This window comes from Prionailurus viverrinus, chromosome F1, assembly GCF_022837055.1.
Source record: "Prionailurus viverrinus isolate Anna chromosome F1, UM_Priviv_1.0, whole genome shotgun sequence".
Lineage (NCBI taxonomy): Eukaryota > Metazoa > Chordata > Mammalia > Carnivora > Felidae > Prionailurus > Prionailurus viverrinus.
In genome coordinates, this window is record NC_062577.1 from 51,509,017 (window position 1) to 51,529,028 (window position 20,012).

At 37.1% G+C, this 20,012-nt stretch overlaps 1 protein-coding gene across 1 annotated transcript in view; it reads right to left on the minus strand.

Annotated features, from left to right (window-relative positions):
• Positions 1-20,012, minus strand: part of USH2A (usherin) — a 735,906-nt gene that overhangs the window by 546,660 nt on the left and 169,234 nt on the right. The window contains exon 14 of the mRNA XM_047839579.1: positions 6,764-6,927. Coding sequence (XP_047695535.1) covers positions 6,764-6,927 — 164 coding nt within the window. The remainder of the gene's footprint in view (positions 1-6,763; positions 6,928-20,012) is intronic.

The following is a 20,012-nucleotide window of genomic DNA, read 5'->3' on the forward strand; positions in this document are numbered from 1 at the left end:
CTATATATATGTACATAGTATATACAATATATATATACTATATATATATAGTATATATACACGTATATATATACTATATATATATATATATATATATATATATATATATGCAACACATACACACATTTACACGGTATGACAACTCAAAGATAGGGAAGGAGAAGAAGCCGTACCAAAAGCGTATCTGTTATATATTACCAGCATTATATCAGTACAGCCTAAAGTAGATTGTGGCAAATGAGTATGCATACTCTAATTCGTAGGGCAACTAGTAATAAAATAACACAAAATATAGATTAAAAAGTCAACAGAACATAATAAACTGATTTTCAATAAGACTAATGAGAACCAAGGGAAAAATAGTGTTTTCCATAAATAGTGCAGGAACAACTGGAAAGCCACATTCGAAATGAATGAAACTGGAGACTTATCTCACAACATATCTAAAAACCAATTCAAAATGGATCAAAGATTTAAATATAAAAGCAAAAAGACTATAAGACTCTTACAAGAAAACATGGGGGTAAATCTTCCTAACCTTGGATTTGGTAACGGTTTCCTAGATATTACACTAAATGAATAAATAATAATAAAAAATGGATACGTTGAACTGTATCAGATTTTGAAACATCCATGCTTCAAATGACACTATCAGGAAAGTGAAAAGTAAACCCAGTTGGGAAAGACATTTGTAAATCATATATCTAATAAAGGACATGCACCTAGAATATGTAAAGAACAGTTACAGCTCAGTAATAAAGACAAATAACCCAATGAAAAACTAGGCAAATAACTTGAATAGACTTTCTCCAGAAAAGATATACAGATGGCCAATAACTATGAAAGGATGCCCAGTATTACTAATCATTAGAGAAATGCATATCAAAACTACAATGAGATAGCATCTCATATATATTAGATGGCTGTGATAAATACAAAATAACAATGTTGGCAAAGATATAGAGAATCTGAGCCATTGTGTACTGTTGGTGGGAATTTAAAATAGTAACGCTGGTGTGGGAAATAGTATGGCAGTTCCTCAAAAAAATTAAAAGTAGACTTACCATATGATCTAGAATCCCTCTTCTGGTTATATACCCAACAGAACTGAAAGCAGTCATTGAAAGCAGTCTTGAAGAAATGGCTATACACCCATACCCATAGCAGCATTACTCACAGAAGCCAAAACATGGAAGCAACCCACAGGCCCACCGACAGATGAATGGATAAGCAAAATATGGTACATTCATATGATGGAATATTCTTCAGAATTAAAAGCAAGGGAATTATAAGATAAGCTACAAAATGGATGACCCTGGAGGACATATGCTAACTGAAATAAGCCACTCACAAAAAGGCAAATATTTTGTGATTTTACTTACATGAGGTTCTTAGATTATTCAAAATTATAGAGAAAATAAAATTGTGGTTGCCAGGGGCTGGGGTCAAATGGGAGATATTATTGTTTAATTGGTACACAGTTTCCATTTTACAAGTTGTAAAGAGTTATGGAGAGCAATCCCAATCAAAATTGCACCAGCATTCTTCTCGAAACTAGAACAAGCAATCCTAAAATTCATATGGAACCACAAAAGGCCCCGAATAGCCAATGTAATTTTGAAGAAGAAGACCAAAGCAGGAGGCATCACAATCCCAGACTTTAGCCTCTACTACAAAGCTGTCATCATCAAGACAGCATGGTATTGGCACAAAAACAGACACATAGACCAATGGAATAGAATAGAAACTCCAGAACTAGACCCACAAACGTATGGCCAACTCATCTTTGACAAAGAAGGAAAGAACATCCAATGGAAAAAAGACAGCCTCTTTAACAAATGGTGCTGGGAGAACTGGACAGCAACATGCAGAAGGTTGAAACTAGACCACTTTCTCACACCATTCACAAAAATAAACTCAAAATGGATAAAGGACCTAAATGTGAGACAGGAAACCATCAAAACCTTAGAGGAGAAAGCAGGAAAAGACCTCTCTGACCTCAGCCGTAGCAATCTCTTACTCGACACATCCCCAAAGGCAAGGGAATTAAAAGCAAAAGTGAACTACTGGGACCTTATGAAGATAAAAAGCTTCTGCACAGCAAAGGAAACAACCAACAAAACTAAAAGGCAACCAACGGAATGGGAAAAGATATTCGCAAATGACATATCGGACAAAGGGCTAGTATCCAAAATCTATAAAGAGCTCACCAAACTCCACACCCGAAAAACAAATAACCCAGTGAAGAAATGGGCAGAAAACATGAATAGACACTTCTCTAAAGAAGACATCCGGATGGCCAACAGGCACATGAAAAGATGTTCAGCGTCGCTCCTTATCAGGGAAATACAAATCAAAACCACACTCAGGTATCACCTCACGCCAGTCAGAGTGGCCAACATGAACAAATCAGGAGACTATAGATGCTGGAGAGGATGTGGAGAAACGGGAACCCTCTTGCACTGTTGGTGGGAATGCAAATTGGTGCAGCCGCTCTGGAAAGCAGTGTGGAGGTTCCTCAGAAAATTAAAAATAGACCTACCCTATGACCCAGCAATAGCACTGCTAGGAATTTATCCAAGGGATACAGGAGTACTGATGCATAGGGCCACTTGTACCCCAATGTTCATAGCAGCACTCTCAACAATAGCCAAATTATGGAAAGAGCCTAAATGTCCATCAACTGATGAATGGATAAAGAAATTGTGGTTTATATACACAATGGAATATTACGTGGCAATGAGAAAAAATGAAATATGGCCTTTTGTAGCAATGTGGATGCAACTGGAGAGTGTGATGCTAAGTGAAATAAGCCATACAGAGAAAGACAGATACCATATGGTTTCACTCTTATGTGGATCCTGAGAAACTTAACAGGAACCCATGGGGGAGGGGAAGGAAAAAAAAAAAGAGGTTAGAATGAGAGAGAGCCAAAGCATAAGAGACTGTTAAAAACTGAGAACAAACTGAGGGTTGATGGAGGGTGGGAGGGAGGAGAGGGTGGGTGATGGGTATTGAGGAGGGCACCTTTTGGGATGAGCACTGGGTGTTGTATGGAAACCAATTTGTCAATAAATTTCATATAAAAAAAAAGAGTTATGGAGATGCACGGCAGTGATGGTTGCACAACATTATGATTGTATTTAATATAAATTAACTGTTCATTTAAAAATGGCTAATACGGTCAATTTTATCTTGTATATATTTGACAACAAAAATATTTTAAAGGGTTAGTTACAAAAGCTTCTATGATAAGTAAGGATAAAGAAAAAGCTATGAGTGATAAAAAGATGGATAAATAACCAAGGATAAACATAGCAGTGAACAGTGTCAAGAAGACTTAAACACAGGGGCACCTGGGTGGCGCAGTCGGTTAAGCGTCCGACTTCAGCCAGGTCACGATCTCGCGGTCCGTGAGTTCGAGCCCCGTGTCAGGCTCTGGGCTGATGGCTCGGAACCTGGAGCCTGTTTCCGATTCTGTGTCTCCCTCTCTCTCTGCCCCTCCCCCATTCATGCTCTGTCTCTCTCTGTCCGAAAAATAAATAAACGTTGAAAAAAAAATTAAAAAAAAAAAAAAAAAGAAGACTTAAACACAAATGAGCTATGGACAGTTTATAAATAAATATAAATATATATTATATCATTATATATTATATAATGATATAATACATATAATATATATTAATATATATATTTTATGTATATTTACATATTTTATATATATTTAATATATAATATATAAATTTATATATATATTTCGTTAAGTTCATAGTAAGAAGTTTAGGGAAATTGAAATTTCATCCACTAGTAAAGCTCAGAAAAGGAAGAACCATTTAATACCTGTTTTGCTAGTGTTCTCCTATTAAGGAGAATGGCTACAATTCCTAAAGCATGAAACAAATTATGATAGGAAAGAAATGAATCATAAAATAAGGAAGCAGATTTTAAAGAGGTTCTAACTAACTATCTTCTCTGAATTCAGTTCTCCTGCATTCTGGAAATTATATGCTCAGATTCCCAATTCAACTTTCTGTCAAAAAAACAAAGAAGGAAAAAACAACAGATGATACTGCTAAACTATTGCCAGTGGCCTCTAAGGAAGGGGAAAAGATAATAGTCATAATCCCATGGTTCCCAAACTGTGTAGAAGGACACCATGAAACATACTAATGTTCCTGAAAAACACATGCTTGACATCTGTTGGACACAGAGCAAAATACCAGCCCGAGGTAGTTCACAGTTTCAACAATAGATAGCACTACATTCCTTCCAATAGCATCCTATCTTTGCGAAGCTGCTTGTTCCGGCTGTTGCTAGGATAACAAGCAAGTACCATGTAAAAATCGAGGTGGAACAGGAAGGAAAGCAGGCTCTCTTCCTACCCATGCCACAACCAGTATTTCCCATGCCCTGTGCTCACTCCCTTGTATTGCCAGTATGTCCATCATTTCTGCTATGTTTCGAGCTCCTTTAAAGGCAGGAATCCTGTCTATTTTTTTTTTTTCTAAAATGAATGACCTGTGTTGATACTGGGCTTCTAACTTTGCACAGTGTTGGGTAAATTTTGTGAAACACAAACCTAAAACAGAGCAGCAACAACTACCATAAGTAGTTGAAGTAATGTATTCATCACCAAGGATCACAAGTTTCGAGAGAAAATTTAGTATGTATATATATATACACATATTGTGTGTGTGTGTGTATATATATATATATATGTATATATATATTCTTCTATATTCTTTCTGTATAAAAACTTTTCTATTCCTAATTATTTTTCTATATGTGTGTGTGTGTGTGTGTGTGTGTGTGTACACACACACACACATATATAGAAAAATAATTAGGAATAGAAAAGTTTTTTAACTATTAAAATTGGAAGCATTTGGAAAGATACGAAGGCTTAGCCCAGAGAAGGAAAGATATAACATAAAAGTAAATGTCTACCACTGCTAAGAAATGTAGGCCAGGTGTTCAGTGAACCAAACTGCCCAGTTCTACCTAAGGTATAGTTCCTAGACTGTGTCTTAGGTGTAAGAATAAGTATAAAAAAGTGGAGCAGATGCCAATATTTTCACACAAAATTAGAGGCAGAAGCAATCAAAAACTGCTAAGATTCAGTATGTTTCATCATAAGTTTGTTACAAAATGCTGATCTACAACTGACATCCAAAGCAATATGCTGGAATTCGTGTTGCACACAAATCAATCAACTCTATAACTAATCAATGAATAAATATTCTCAGTGAAATCCAGATTTGTTTAGACTGTATTTACACAAAGGCAATCATGACAGTCCTTTCCCAAAAGAAGCATAAATACCTATAATTTATTTATACTAACATCCAGAGAAACCAAATGAAACACGGGATACTGAAGATAAAGTACATAGGTACAAAATCTGAATATGTCTTGTTAACCATTAGCCACACCCTGTCTTCCACTATCTCAAAATCTAGTATAGCTGCTGTGGAGCCCAATATTATATTAGGTAATTCTCTGTCTCTTAAATGTAGATAACACAGTTCCTAGCATGTTTGTTTATGATGATTTGTCCTGACTTATGGCATTTCCTAGCATTGTGACTCATGATAGTCCCAGGACACCCCAAGGAGAACATGCATTGTACAATATGTTATAGAGGGTTCCTTACCACATGTTCTCAGCAGGCATTTCTTAGGAATTCTTGAAAATGTAAGGATATATGATCTTGAAGTAAATATAAATAAATCATCAATATGCTATGAAACTTAGGCTTGCAGGTTACTTGAGAAGTCAAGTCAAGGCACTGGAGAATGGTATTTAAAAGTCTGAAGATACTAAGGTATAATCTTTAACTTCCAGGAGTTAAAAATAGAAATGTGAGCAATGTTTAAACAACTAATACAACTTACTGTAGAAGAAATATGAAATATAGTAGTAATATGCTGTGACAATAATAATTGCTACAATAAACAAATGTTGATAGGAAAGAAGTGAATCACGAAATAAGGAAGCAGATTATAAGTGAGGGTCTAAAGAACTAATAATAGCACATACCCATAAAATTTGGTGGATAGAAAAACATAACTCATCATAAATAAGAATAAATCTTCCATTTGGTATAGAAAATTGGCTGCAAATATCCTTCTTTGCTGGGGTCACCAATCATTTTGTTTTAACCAGTAGTGTTGATTTTTTGCACTGAAAGTCCTATCACTGGAAAGTCCAACATCTGGGGAAAACCGGGACTCTTGTCACCACTAGAGTGATTCCATTCTTTTTTGTTTTTTAATTTTGTTTTTAATGTTTATTTATTTTTGACAGAGAGAGAGAGAGAGACAGAGAGACAGAGCATGAGCGGGGGAGGGGCAGAGAGAAAGGGAGACAGAATCGGAAGCAGGCTCTAGGCTCTGAGCTGTCAGCACAGCGCCGATGTAGGGCTCGAACTCATAGAGGCGAGATCATGACCTGAGCCAAAGTCGGACCCTCAACCGACTGAGCCACCCAGGCGCCCCTAGAGTGATTCCATTCTAACAAAATATTGTAAATTTCCCGCTACTTACATAATAACCATTTTCAATAATCTCATCAAGGGAAAAGAACGCAAGTTTCATTTCATGTAGGAGTTTTTTTGGGTTTGTTTTTTTTTTCCTTTTCTCACCGAAATCCTCCACATTTTGCCTAAGCCTTTCTGATGGGTTCTCAGTGGAGAAGGAAAATAATGAGACACTCTTTCCTGCATGATCTTCCACCCACCAGCACAGGGCCAGAGTTCACTTACTTTTGCTGCAGCCCAGTGGATTGTTCACATCCAAATGGCTTGCCCTGGGAACACAAGTATCACACTTGGAGCCAGTGACAAATCGTTTACAGAAACACTGGCCCGTGACCAAGTGACAGGTTTCATTCAAGGCTCCTGAGAGATGACAATTGCAAGGCTGACATCTGAAAACAAGACAAATAAACCATCAAAGAGAATAATGTTTTGATTAATAATTCATAGTATAAGTTACATCTATCAATAACATTGTGAAATAAGATGGTCTGTTTTAGCCAATCTATTGAAAAGAATGCTTGAGCTAAACAAACAAATACAAAATCAAACAAGACAGAAAAAGAATATTTAACAAAATGTTGCTCACAATAAAATCTCTATGAAGCCTCCTCTTTGTAAACTAATTAATGGCAAAAAAAATGTTACATTGCTTTTTTCATGCTACAATACATCTTATGGATTCTTTTGAATGCCAGTTGCTCAATTAAGAATACTGTAAATTTTGCTTTCTCACAAAAGTAGCTCCTCTGAAAGCTAAAAATTTAGATTAGGTACCCATAAATCATCTTTCCAAGTATCTACCAAGTTATAAAATATAACACTGGTATGATAACCACTGATCTTCCTAAAAATCTTGAAATTCTATATTTAGTCTTACAAAGAATAAATTTCACTAAGAGTTTGAGAAAGACATGTTCCAATACTGCCGATGCCTTAATATAGGTTATATTTCATTTTCCATCTTATGCACTAAACTCATTTATTCAGAATGGTTGGTGAATAGAGCATTCTTCTGATCTGTGAAAAGATGTTAATGATATAAATATCATGAGATGACTTCGTTCCAGCTTCAATTTCTTGGACCTAAAGTTGCTTGTAAAAATCACTATCCTGGCATTTTGCCATGATAGAAACCAAAACCTGTTTCCTCTGAGTAAATTATTCAAATTCATGGCCAATGCCAATGTCATTGATTAGGGTAAGCAATTTTGGCACCAGGAAGTGTTGGAGAAGCAAAAACAGTACATGTAAAAAAGACAACTCACTTGTAAACGGGAACTTTCCATGTGGTGCATTTAAAATAACATTAAATGCATTCACCTCTATTTTCTAATAAAGATGCTGGAGGCATAGTTTCTTTATCCCCCCTGCAACTTCTACAGTGTGATCTCTCGGGTAATCATTCAACACCCTTAAAAAGGCCGATAAAAACTAAAGACTGCTAAATAAGCTGCAAATTTGTTTTATGGACTAATATCACCTTGGGAATAAATAAAGTACAGTTTCTCTTGAAAACCCCTACACTGTAGTTTGCCCTTTTTATGTCATGATAAAAGGACATTCCCCCCCCTACCAACAACTATATTAAGTCCTTTATGTATACAGACATTGCATCAAAACTCCATTTCAAATAGATGTTTTATTTAGGCTCCTTAAGTATCAGAGCTGAAGAAAATTATGCATGGAAATTAAACTGGAATTATAGAAGCAACAAAATATTTGAGTTGCTCTTAATTTCATTATATGCTATTACTTAGAGCATATTGTTTGTAGGCTTTTAATGTAATATTGGTAAAGCATAAACAATAAGAGGCAAGCTTCTCCCAATGCATATATATATATCACCACACCAGTCATGAATAAGTCTCTTGAGTATTCAGTTTTTATTACCATTCACTCATGAGACAATCACACTTACTTTACATACAGTACATTTAGAGTAATAGTTTCCAGTGTGTAACGCAATTCCTTTCCTTGATGTAGTTCTATTTTCTTCCAGCTAGCTGCTACACGCTTAACTCCAAGTTAGCTCTGTCAATATCCATGGGATATTAAGTTCTGAATCCAAATGGAACAAATAAATCCCTTCTTAGGAAAGCATGCAATGTTTTGAGTAATTAAATGTGACTATTCCTGATTTTATATTCTCTTATCCCAGCTGGTGTTGTATCTAACTTATCTGACTTGTTATAATTGCTTGACTTCAGTAAGAGAGAATTTTACCTGAATGAAGTTCATAGGAGACTTCCCTGAATATTATAGTTTGTTTCTAACCCAAAGGGCACTGGGGATGATTTTGTAATTGAGGATTAAGTAAAATGATTCCTATAAATTTCTCAGCCACTCAAATACAATTTTAAACATTTCCAAGACTCTTTTTAGCAAATCAGCTACAAGTCTGATGTCATTTGCTAAGTTACCCCTTCTCAAGAGCACCTCCTACATGAAATATATTTCACATTTATTAAAACAAAATTATACATAATAAAGGAGAAGACATTTTAAGCTTAGAAAGAGAAACACCAAACTAAGATGAATTGTGATATTGATTTTGTCAGGATAAATGGTTTTTGTAATATTAATATAAAGAAACCTTCATTACACCGACTCTCCTGGTACAGGCAGAGCTTCTCCCGCAATCTGTTTAAAATCTTCATTTTTCATCCTTATGGGAAAACCTCACTTGCTAAATGGATTTCATAAAGAGTAATCTGTCAAGATTTATATAGATAAACAATTTGTGATGTTTATTGACCAGTTCATTATGGTAAACAAAACAGGAGTAAAGCATCGCTAATCTCTGCCAGCACTCTGCTATTACAGTTCTGTTTGGGCCTTTATGTAACTCAGTGTTTACTGAGTACAATGGGAAATAAGTTAATTGGCCTCTGTTCCTTAAATCACAAACCTCATATATTTTCCTTTCCACAGAACTTAGTCCAGTTGTGCAAATAGTAAGAGGAAGAGCTATCCTACTTATTATTATTTCAAAACATCACTATTAATAAAGGAGTGTATTTCAATGACGCATTTCATTGTCAGAAGCTTCATCATCTAAGAGAGAGCTATACTAGGAGGTCCAAGGGTGTATTCCAGGATATAGATCACTTTACTGACATTTCTCTTTGAACACCTCTCTTCTATCGGGGGATTCAACTCATGGGTACCATCAAATGTTTTTATACATATTGATTGACATAAATAGTATTCATTGAGGTCCAATTATGTCCTATGACTGGAAGAGACACTGAGGACATAAAGAGGAAAAAGATAGAGTTGTCCCTGTCTTCAAAGAGCTCACAGTCTAGCAAGAAAGATAAAATACAGCCTTAATAAAGATATATGCAGACTCTGTGGGCACAGAAAAGGGCAAAACTAGTTAGTCTGGCAGGAGGGAAAGGGACAGCAAAAGGAATATTAAGAAGGCATCTTGGGGGAGCTTGGGTGGCTTAGTCATTTAAGCATCTGACTCTTGGTTTCAGTTCAGGTCATGGTCTCGCAATTTGTGGGTTCAAGTTCCACATTAGGCTTCACGCTGGCGGTGCAGAGCATGCTTGGGATTCTCTATCTCTCTCCCTCTCTCTCTGCCCCTCTCCTGCTCATGCTCTCTCTCTCACTCTCTCTCAGAGTAAATAAATTTCAAAAAAGAAAAAAAGAAGGAATCTTGGAAGAGATGTTTGAGCTGAATATTAAAAGTTGAATAGGAATATGCCAGGCAAGACAGAGAGGGACAAAAGAGAGAGAAAAGGGAAACATCAGGAGAGGGTATGAGGTTATAAGCAATTCAAAATTTGGGGATAAAATTCAGAATGGGAGGGGTAACAGACAAAACTAACTGAGAAAGCTAAGCAGAGGCAAGATATTGCCAGAAAAGGTGCAACAGTGACAGTGGTAAGGAGCAACGGAAAGGAGAGAGAGAGAGAGATTTAAGAAATGTTGAGTAACTAAAATCAGGAGGATGAGGCAGACACATTGAAAAGAGAAGCAAAGAAGGGCACAGAGTTACTTCCAGTTTTCTAATTTGCTGACAGGTGTGATGGGGACACCATTTGACACAAAGAGTGGATGAAGAAGAAACCTCAAATTGCTGAGGGATTGTAGACAAGGGTTGTTAATGATTATTAATGAATAAAACAGAAAGAAATGTTAAGGAGACTTTAATCTGGAGAAATTGGCCAAAGTTTCCATCAGTCCCTAGCACAAAGACTTGCACACAGTAAAGGTTCAATAAATAAATATTGTTGAATAAATGAATGAAAAAAGCACTAGGAAAGCTTTAGACTCGGAATAGGACACCACAGATAAATCAAATGTGACACGTAGCTCTAAGAACAATTTAGCTCTTTCGAGGCCTTTTTGATCAGCTTAGCTGTCCCCCCAGCTAACTTCTCCCCCAAGGAAGGGAATGCTTTCTTCAAGATTGGCCTAAGCTTTGACTGACTAAGACAAAAATCATACGACTTCACTCCTAGGAGGACTTTAAGAGACAAAACAGATGAACGTAAGGGAAGGGAAACAAAATAATACAAAAACAGGGAGGGGTACGAAACATAAGAGGCTCATAAATATGGAGAACTGAGGGTTGCTGGAGGGGTTGTGGGAGGGGGGATGGGCTAAATGGGTAAGGGGCATTAAGGAATCTACTCCTGAAATCATTGTTTCACTATATGCTAACTAATTTGGATGTGAATTTTAAAAAATTAAAAATAAAATTAAAATAAATAAATAAATAAATAAAAGACTGGCCTAAGCTTTGACACCTTAAGGCCAGCAGAGTTCTCCATTCAGTCCTCTGGTTCAGGATCCTGTGAGTACTAGAGTGCCCTCTAGAGGAGGTTGGTTTTCCGCTCGTTAAGATTATATTTCCTCTTTGCAGCGGAACTGTGGCTCGCTGAGGTTCTTAGTTTTGTTTGTTTGTTTTTGTCACAGCCTACTAATAGCATTGGATTCTTTTGGAACTGGAATCAGAGTTACAGGAGAGGGGTGGGGGGCTCGGAGATGCTTCGTGTGTGAACTGAAAATCAGACTCACATGGCTTATTGGAGAGGAAATGAGAATAGTATTGTCTCATCTAGAAGGGAGGAGTTAACAGTAGCCAGTCTACCCTCTCTGGTGAAGCCTTCCCAGGCACAGATAAAGGGACTCATCATGACTAAACCTGGGCAATGACTCTTTTGCATCCAGGCAACAATGACATCTGAGTCCAAGGAGGTGGCATTCCTGTCATTTAGAGAAGAGCTTGCTTAGCAGGGTTCTGTATCTGAGACCCCTACCCCTTTCCCCTTTGTTGACATTCTACCTAATCGCAGAGAGCAGAGATTGTCTCACATATCAGTCACCAAAACAAATATTGTAAAGAAATAAAACCTCAGAACATTCACTACATTAATAATATCATATATGTTGACATCTAGAAGAAACTCTAGTGTCACTTTCCTTAACCTCCGCATTATAGGAGCATAATAACTTGGAGGTATGATAAGAGATTCAAATTCTTAGTGTTTTCAGGTAGAAGAGAGATTACACTTATTCTCTGTGGCCCCAGAAGGCATAAATAAGACTAGGCAAAAAAAAGTTACAGGGATGAAATTATGTTTCTCAGAATTAGAGTTGTCTGAAACAAACATGAGTTGCTTCATGAGACAAAGAGGAACTTTCAGTTCCATGTTTTTGAGCAGAAGCTGAGTGACTAGTTAGTCTGAAAAGGTGATTTATGCAGAGAAATGTATAGGGCAGAGTTTAGCCAAAATTACTTTAAGATTCTTTCCAAGTCTAAGAAGCTATGATTTTATGATGCTTGGTGGAAATAAGTGACTTGCCCAAGGTGACAGTGAATCTGGTTACAGGGTCAGCAATCTTTATGTGTAAAGAAACAGATAGTAAATATTTTAGGCTTTGTGGGCCATGTGATCTCTGCCTCTCTAGTAGTATGAAAGCAGTCTTAGGCAATACATAAAGAATGAATATTGCTGTGTTCTAATAAAGCTTTATTTCCACAAACAGATAGCAGGCCAGATCTTACCTGCAGGCCATAGTTTGCTGAACTCTGGTACAATAGGTTGAATTAAGACCCCTCAGCAATGTCCAAGTCCTAATATCTGGAACTTGTGAATATGTTACACCTTACTTGGTAAAAAGGAACTTGCAGAAGGGATTAAGTTAAGGATTTTGAGATGGAGAAATTATCCTGGATTATCTAAAAGTACCCAATGTAATCATATGGTGATAGGAAGAAGCCAGGAAGGGGATAGCCAGAGTGAAAAGTTGGAAGAACATAAGCAGAGGTCAGAGAAGAGAGAAAACATTATTCTGCTAGTTTGGAACATGAAGGAAGGAGCTATGAGCTAAGGAATGTAGGTGGCCTCTCAAACTGGGAAAAGCAAGAAAGTGGATTTTCTCCTAGAGTGTCCAAAAGAAACATAGGCCTACTGACACTTTGATTTTAGCCAGTAAAACTAATTTAGGACTTCTGACCTCCAGAACTATAAGAGAATAGAGTAATGTTGCCTTGAGCCACTAAATTTGTAGTAATGTATTACAGCAGTAATAAGAAATCAATATACTTGGTCAAGTGGAAAAGTCATAACTGGACCCTAGATACCCTGATGCCCAACACTGAGGTATTCCCATTAAATAACACTGAATAAATGCTATTAATTTATAAAAATGGGCATTTCTTAGAGAATAATACAGACTCTATGTTAAAGAAAATATATATTGTTTAGTGGTCATGAAAGACTGAAAAAATGATCACAATTCCTCACCCCTCTTCTTATGAAGACCCTTTGCAACCAACTGCACAATTCCATCATCCAAAAGTAGAATCTATTTCCCCACTCCTAAATACGGGTTGGCCTGTGACTTGTTTTGGCCAATAGAAAAAGGCAACAGTAATCATGTGACAGTCTCGAGTGTGGGCCTCAAGTATCCTGGCACACATCTGCTCTCTTTCTGGGTACTCTGCCACTGCTTTGTGAGCAAACCATGGCTAGACTGCTAGATGACCAGAGATGCATAGCCCTTTTACTCCCACAGCCCTAGACAGCAGCCAGCTGCCCAACAAAGCGTCCCTGTGGAGCTTGAATCTGTGAGGCACATTCCCCAATATTCTCACTCTCACACCACGAACGGATATAAGTTGACAAGTAAATTATCTGCTTTCATTTGAAGTCATTGATCTGGTTCTCAAAGAAAGACCAGTTGAGATCAATTGGAAAGACACATGTGAAACGATTAACAGACCAAATCTATCCCTCAGTGTTCAAACGGAGAATGTTTGCAGTAAAACCAAAAATAATCTGGTCGTAGAAGAGTTTTACTTCATTGTATGTTTTAGGAGTCTGAGCCTTTAGGTTCTCTGGCCAGCCTAGATGCAAATTTCCTACCACTTGAGGTAAATTACAGTTCAGTATGTGTCAGCTGGTAGGAGACCAGTAGTGACACTTCTAGCTCCTAGCTCCTTGAGGCTTAAAAAAGACAAAATACAACCAAAGAACACACAGAGAAGAAGTCATTAGAGGAGAAATTTTGAGGGACTGTGACAAGTGGGTGGTATGTAAGGAAAACAGTGGTGTACCAGATGAACGGAGCAGTCTTGGCCATGGGAAGGAAGAATCATACTTACAGGTCAACTTGAGGACAGCACCAGGGAGTACATATAGTGTGTCAAATATGACTCTCAACTACCAATTGAGACGAATTGAATGTGGCCCATTTTTGTCTCATTGTTTTTGGTTTAGACAAATACGATATGCTTTTTTTTTTTTTTGCTTTATTGATTTTTTTAGTGGGCAGACTTTTTTTGCTTCATTGTTTTCGATACTGATTAAATCATGTTTGCTTTATATGTCAGAGGTAAACAGAGTGATTTTTGCACTTGGATCAGCTTTTTAAAGTATTGTCCCCTTTTTGTGATAGGTAACTTTTGAAGAATGAACCACTTGGATGAAAACAGGCAAATGATTTTCCAGCTTGTTATTGTTGTGTTTGGCGGATTTTTGCTTTTGTTGCTGCATTTTAGGGTGAGGGCCTATTTTATTTATTTTGTCCTTGGGAGCATACAAAAAGCCTAGAAAATAAGCCAAGAGAAAAATGTAGCAGACATAACTGTGTACCATAAAGAGAACTTGAAGAAGGGGAGGGGGGTGTGTGTGTGAACTTCATGGAGGGTTAAATAAGATCCCTTGAATATATAATTGGAAAAAGCAGGTGAGGAAGTCAATCTATTTTCTAAATCAATAAAGAGATCCAATGACATTTGCATCTTTTCCTTGCGTAACAATAAAACACTTACAATCTGTTGTAGAATTTTGTAATTTAGTGAAAAAAAAGTGTATTTGCAAGTATCTACCACAGTACCTAGTTCAAAATAAATTCAAGTGATTTTAGTTGATTTTCCTTCTTTTGAAAAAAACTTTGTCATCAGGCCATCAATAGGTATTTTCCTATGCAGCATGTCTGTATGTATTTGAAGTTTTCCTTCAAGAAACAAAGTTCCTTCTACTAAATGGAACCGCATATATTTTAGTCATCTTTGTGCACATTTTCAAGAGTCAACGTTAGTGTGTGTGTGTACACACACACACACACACACACACACACACACACACAATAACAACCAGAAGTCAACAAAGAGATTTCAATATCATTCAGGAAAGGAATGGAAAACATAAAAAAGAATAAAATCCATTTTTATCTCTTCTCAATGATGAGCGGAAGTATAAACTCAAGCAATTCTCAGTGTCATATTTTGAAATATCCTTTGCTATGACCTTCTGTGCCTGAAGATTTCTTCTCTAACGATTATCACTGTTAAAGTGAAAAGAGACAGTCAAACTTATCAGTGGAAGAGAAGGGTCAGCTCAGAGCACAGGCATTCCATACGACTGATTGAGCAAAGAACACATCCTACTGATTTCCTTGGGTCCCAAATGGTCATGGGAAGCTTTATTCTTTCTATTCATTGCAGAGAAGCTACATTATATATGGTAGCTCTTGTTTCCAATAGCTCTTTCTAGGGCAGCCTGTCCTCCACATCAGAGCCAATCCTGTCCAATCTGAGAACAGCCTGAGCCTTACTCACATATAGGTAGTGTGACTTGAATTTTAAGGTTTATATCCCTTCACCAAAATGATGATGGCATGAGATGGCCTGAGATGGCATGAGACTTGTATTTTTATTTTGGTAGGAAAGTAATATAAAAGAGAATTAGTTCTGTTTTGGCTATGTTAAGAATGAGAGACGTGCAAATTTAAACCTCAGAGACACAGGAATCTGAATAGATGATGATATATTAGAGAGTCGTTAACATTATATAGTGGCTAAAATCATAAACACAGATATGTAAATTGAAGGGTTGGATTGAAGAGAAGTAATCAGGAAAAGAGAAGACAAATCACAGAGGTAAGAAATTGGAGGCCAAAGGAATACATAATTTAAAGAAATAGGGAGGGCAGCAAAATAATTAGCACATTGAAAAACCATGAGTCATAAGAAGCAATCATAAATCAATTTTACTCCCATATTTCCCTGATCTTTTGAATATACTGCATGGGACTAATTCCTCTGTCTTCTACTTGGATACAAAATGAGTCAGTTACCTGGCTTTTCTGGTGTTTCTTAGGCATAGAAAGTGTCATGGTTACTTTAAATTGTAAAGCACAGGTTCAATAAGAACAAAACTGGAGGCATCACACTTCCTGATTTCAAAAGATATTACAAAGCTATAATAATCAAAACAGTATGCTAATGACATAAACAGACATATAGACCAATGCAACAGAAAAGAAAGCCCAGAAATAAATCTACACATATATGGTCAATCAATCTTTGGTAAGAATGTCACGCATACACAATGGGGACTGGGTTGTCTCTTCCATAAATGATGTTGGGACAACTGGATATTCTTATGCAGAAGAATGAAATTGGACCCTTATACCATATACAAAAATCAGCTCAAAATGGATTAAAGACAGCAAAACACTGGAAGTTGTAAACCTACTAAATGAAAATATTGGTTAAAGCTTCTTGACGCTGGTCTGGGCAATGATTTTTGGATATGACATCAAACCACAGGAAACGAGCAAAAATAGACAAACGGAATTGCATCAAACTAAAAAGCTATGCACATCAAAGGAAAAAAAGCAACAGAAGGAAAAGGCCACCTATACAATGGGAGAAAATATTTGCAAACCATCTGCAAAGGAATTAATATCCAAAATATATAAGAAACTCATACAATTCAGTAGAAGGAAAGAAAGAAGGGAGGGAGGGGAGGAGGGAGGGAGGGAGGGAGGAAAAAAGGAAGGAAGGGGAAAGGGAAAAGGAAAAGAACCCAATTAAAAATGAGCAAAGGAGGGGCGCCTGGGTGGCTCAGTTGGTTGAGCATCTGACTTCAGATCAGGTCATTATCTTGCAGTTTGCAGGTTTGAGCCTTGCATTGGACTCTGTGCTGACAGCTCAGAGCCTGAAGCCTGATTCAGATTCTGTGTCTCTCTCTGCCTCTCCCCTGCTCACGCTATATTTCTCTCTCTCAAAAATAAATAAACATTATTTTTTTAAATGAGCAAAGAACAGAAGACATTTTTTCAAAGGAGACATACAAATGACCAACAGCTACATGAAAAGGTGCTCAACATCATTAACCATCAGGGAAATGCAAATCAAAACCACCATGAGATATCACCTTACACCTGTTATGATAGCTATTGTCAAAAAGACAAAAGGACCAAAGGTAACAGGTATTGGTGAGGATGTGGAGAAAAAGGAACACATGTATATTCCTGGTGGGAATGTAAATTGGTACAGCAATTATGGAAAACAGTATAGAAGTTCCTCAACAAATTAAAAAGACTTTATGATAAGATACCACTTCCAGGTATAAATCAAAGTAAATAAAATCAGCATCTTGAAAAGATATCTGCACCCGCATGTTCACTACAGAATTATTCACAGCAGCCAAGATATAGAAATGAACTAAATGTCCATCAAAGGATGAATAGACAAAGAAGATGTGATACATACACACACACACACACACACACACACACACACACTGGAATATTATTCACCCATGAGAAAGAAGAAAATCCTGCTATTTACAGCAACATGGATGAACCTAGAGGACATTACACTAAATGGAATAAGCCAGAGAGAGAAAAACAAATATTGTATGGTATCACTTATATGTAGAAAGTGAGGCAATGAGAATGAAATGCATGGTAGCAGTTCCAATCAGCACAAGCACATGGTCTTCAAGTTCTCCCAGGTTCAGGGAAAGAGCAGGGTCATCCTCCCTGGAACTGACCCACAGTACGGCAGAAAGAGAGTTCTTTCTTAATAGCACTCAGGTTACTTGACAGGGTCAGCGTTTACTCCCTACTGGGGGCAGAAGGTGAGAAAGTTTGGAATGGAGCCTATCAAAAGAATTAGGTAGGAGTATCAGACGATGGGTTTGAGGAAAGGTAGGAGCCAATTATGAGGGAATTTGGAGACAAGAGGATTGGGAAAGATGTGATGTGTTCACAGAATAGCATTTCTGGAATTAGGAAAATATGAGAAGTAGAGAAGTTCCAAGAGATCAAAAAAAAAAAAATTCTGGTTGTGCTCATGAAAATTGGATGTTGGAATGGGAACTGAATGAATCAGAAGCAAGGAGGAAAATGGCGTCCCTTGGAGAAAGTTCTCAATGAATGGAAACATGGACGTCTGAAGATAAAAACAATGAGGATGGAGGCAAAGCGGTATCATTTCAGAGGACAATTGGTAATTTTTGAAAGGTAGTTCGGAATCCGACTCAATAAAATTACAATTCAGCTGATAGGTAAAGACATACAATTATATAGAATGTGTCATGAATCTTTTTACTTTGAAGCCATAATCACCCTGGATCTTTTGTTCTTTAGAATCTACCTGGCTTTTTACACTCAGGCTCTCTCCTAGACTACAACCTGCACTGATTGCTTTTACTTTACTGAGCTCTGCTTTCTTGATTTTAACCTCAGCGCCCTATAATAATGTACTTTATACCTATTTTTTGGCTCTCCCTGTTCCTCATCAATTTTGGTTAACATTTAAATGCAAATTTTAGGGGCACCTGGGTGGCTCAGTCAGTTAAGCCTCCACTTCTTGATTTCAGCTCAGGTCATGATCTCATGGTTCATGGGATCCAGCTCCACATCGGGCTCCATGCTGAGTGTGTCGCCTGTTTGGGACTCTCACTCCCTCTCTCTCTGGCTTCCCCTGTTCATGCACTGTCTCTGCCTCTCTCCCTTTCAAAAATAAATAAATAAATGTGTTTTTTTTAACAGATTTAATCCAGGGAGTTCAACGCCAGTGTTAACAAGTCTTACTTCAGAGTGATAGGTGATAGAACACTATCCTGTAAATAAGTCTTGATCCTGATTTCTACCGGGGTGGAGTGTGGGATGGGTAGATAAACTAGAGAGAAGCAGAGTAGGGCAAAGGTCAGCCTGAATCTAAGGACACTGAAGAGCAGATAAGTCATGTAATGAAGGAACCGAAATTCACTTAAATAAAGCTAAGTGAAAAAGCTGAGACCATTCGAAATCTGACCATTAATAAGGTGGTAGCACTGGGAAGAATAACAAGGAAGATCAGTAGAGGGGAAATGGGTAAGAGACTGGCACAAAATGACATAGATGCATGAGCATTCCAAGGAGGAGAGTAGATTAGGGAAGGTACTTTTTCTCTGGTAATTAAGTGTTGTCAGAAAGACTATGAAAAATATAAGAAACCTAAAGACAGAGGTGTCCAGGAGTGAAACACCCACTAAGAATTGCAACTGGGGCACATGTGAGATGGCCTCTCAATAAAAAGTATGTAGAGGAGAAAGTATGTGCAATAATTGGCTCCAATTTTACTGTCAAAATCCTGGTGATAAGTTTTATTTAACATTTACTGTACCATGTACTTTCTATATTCATTCAGAGTGATTTAATATTTGTAGAAAAGAGTACTAATGCTCTCAGACCACCAAGATGATATTCCTTCCAATGGCAACAGAAATGGAACATCATGAATTAAAAAAAATTGAGAGATATGTAATAAGAACAAGAATTATTTTGATAAATACTTTAAATATCATGTTAAAGATTTTTAATCACACTGAATTTCAGTAGAAAGCCAAATGCACTAGTTTTGAGTTCTTTTTCAATAATTTACCCTGTCACCCTGTCCACACTCTAATCGAGGTGTTAATGAAGAGTGTAACAGCCAAAAGGCAGGCAGCAGGGGGCAATGAGTTGAAAAGAGCCCAGATAATCTCAAACCCTTGACTAATTAGCAATTATATTTATAAACACACACACACACACACACACACACACACACACACACACACACTGAGAAACAGCTTTGATTGGTGTATACAGAACATAATGCTAGTTGCTTGGAGATACGAATGCCATAGAATTCAAGGATATAGTCCCAACCCAAGGCAAATTTATAACCTGA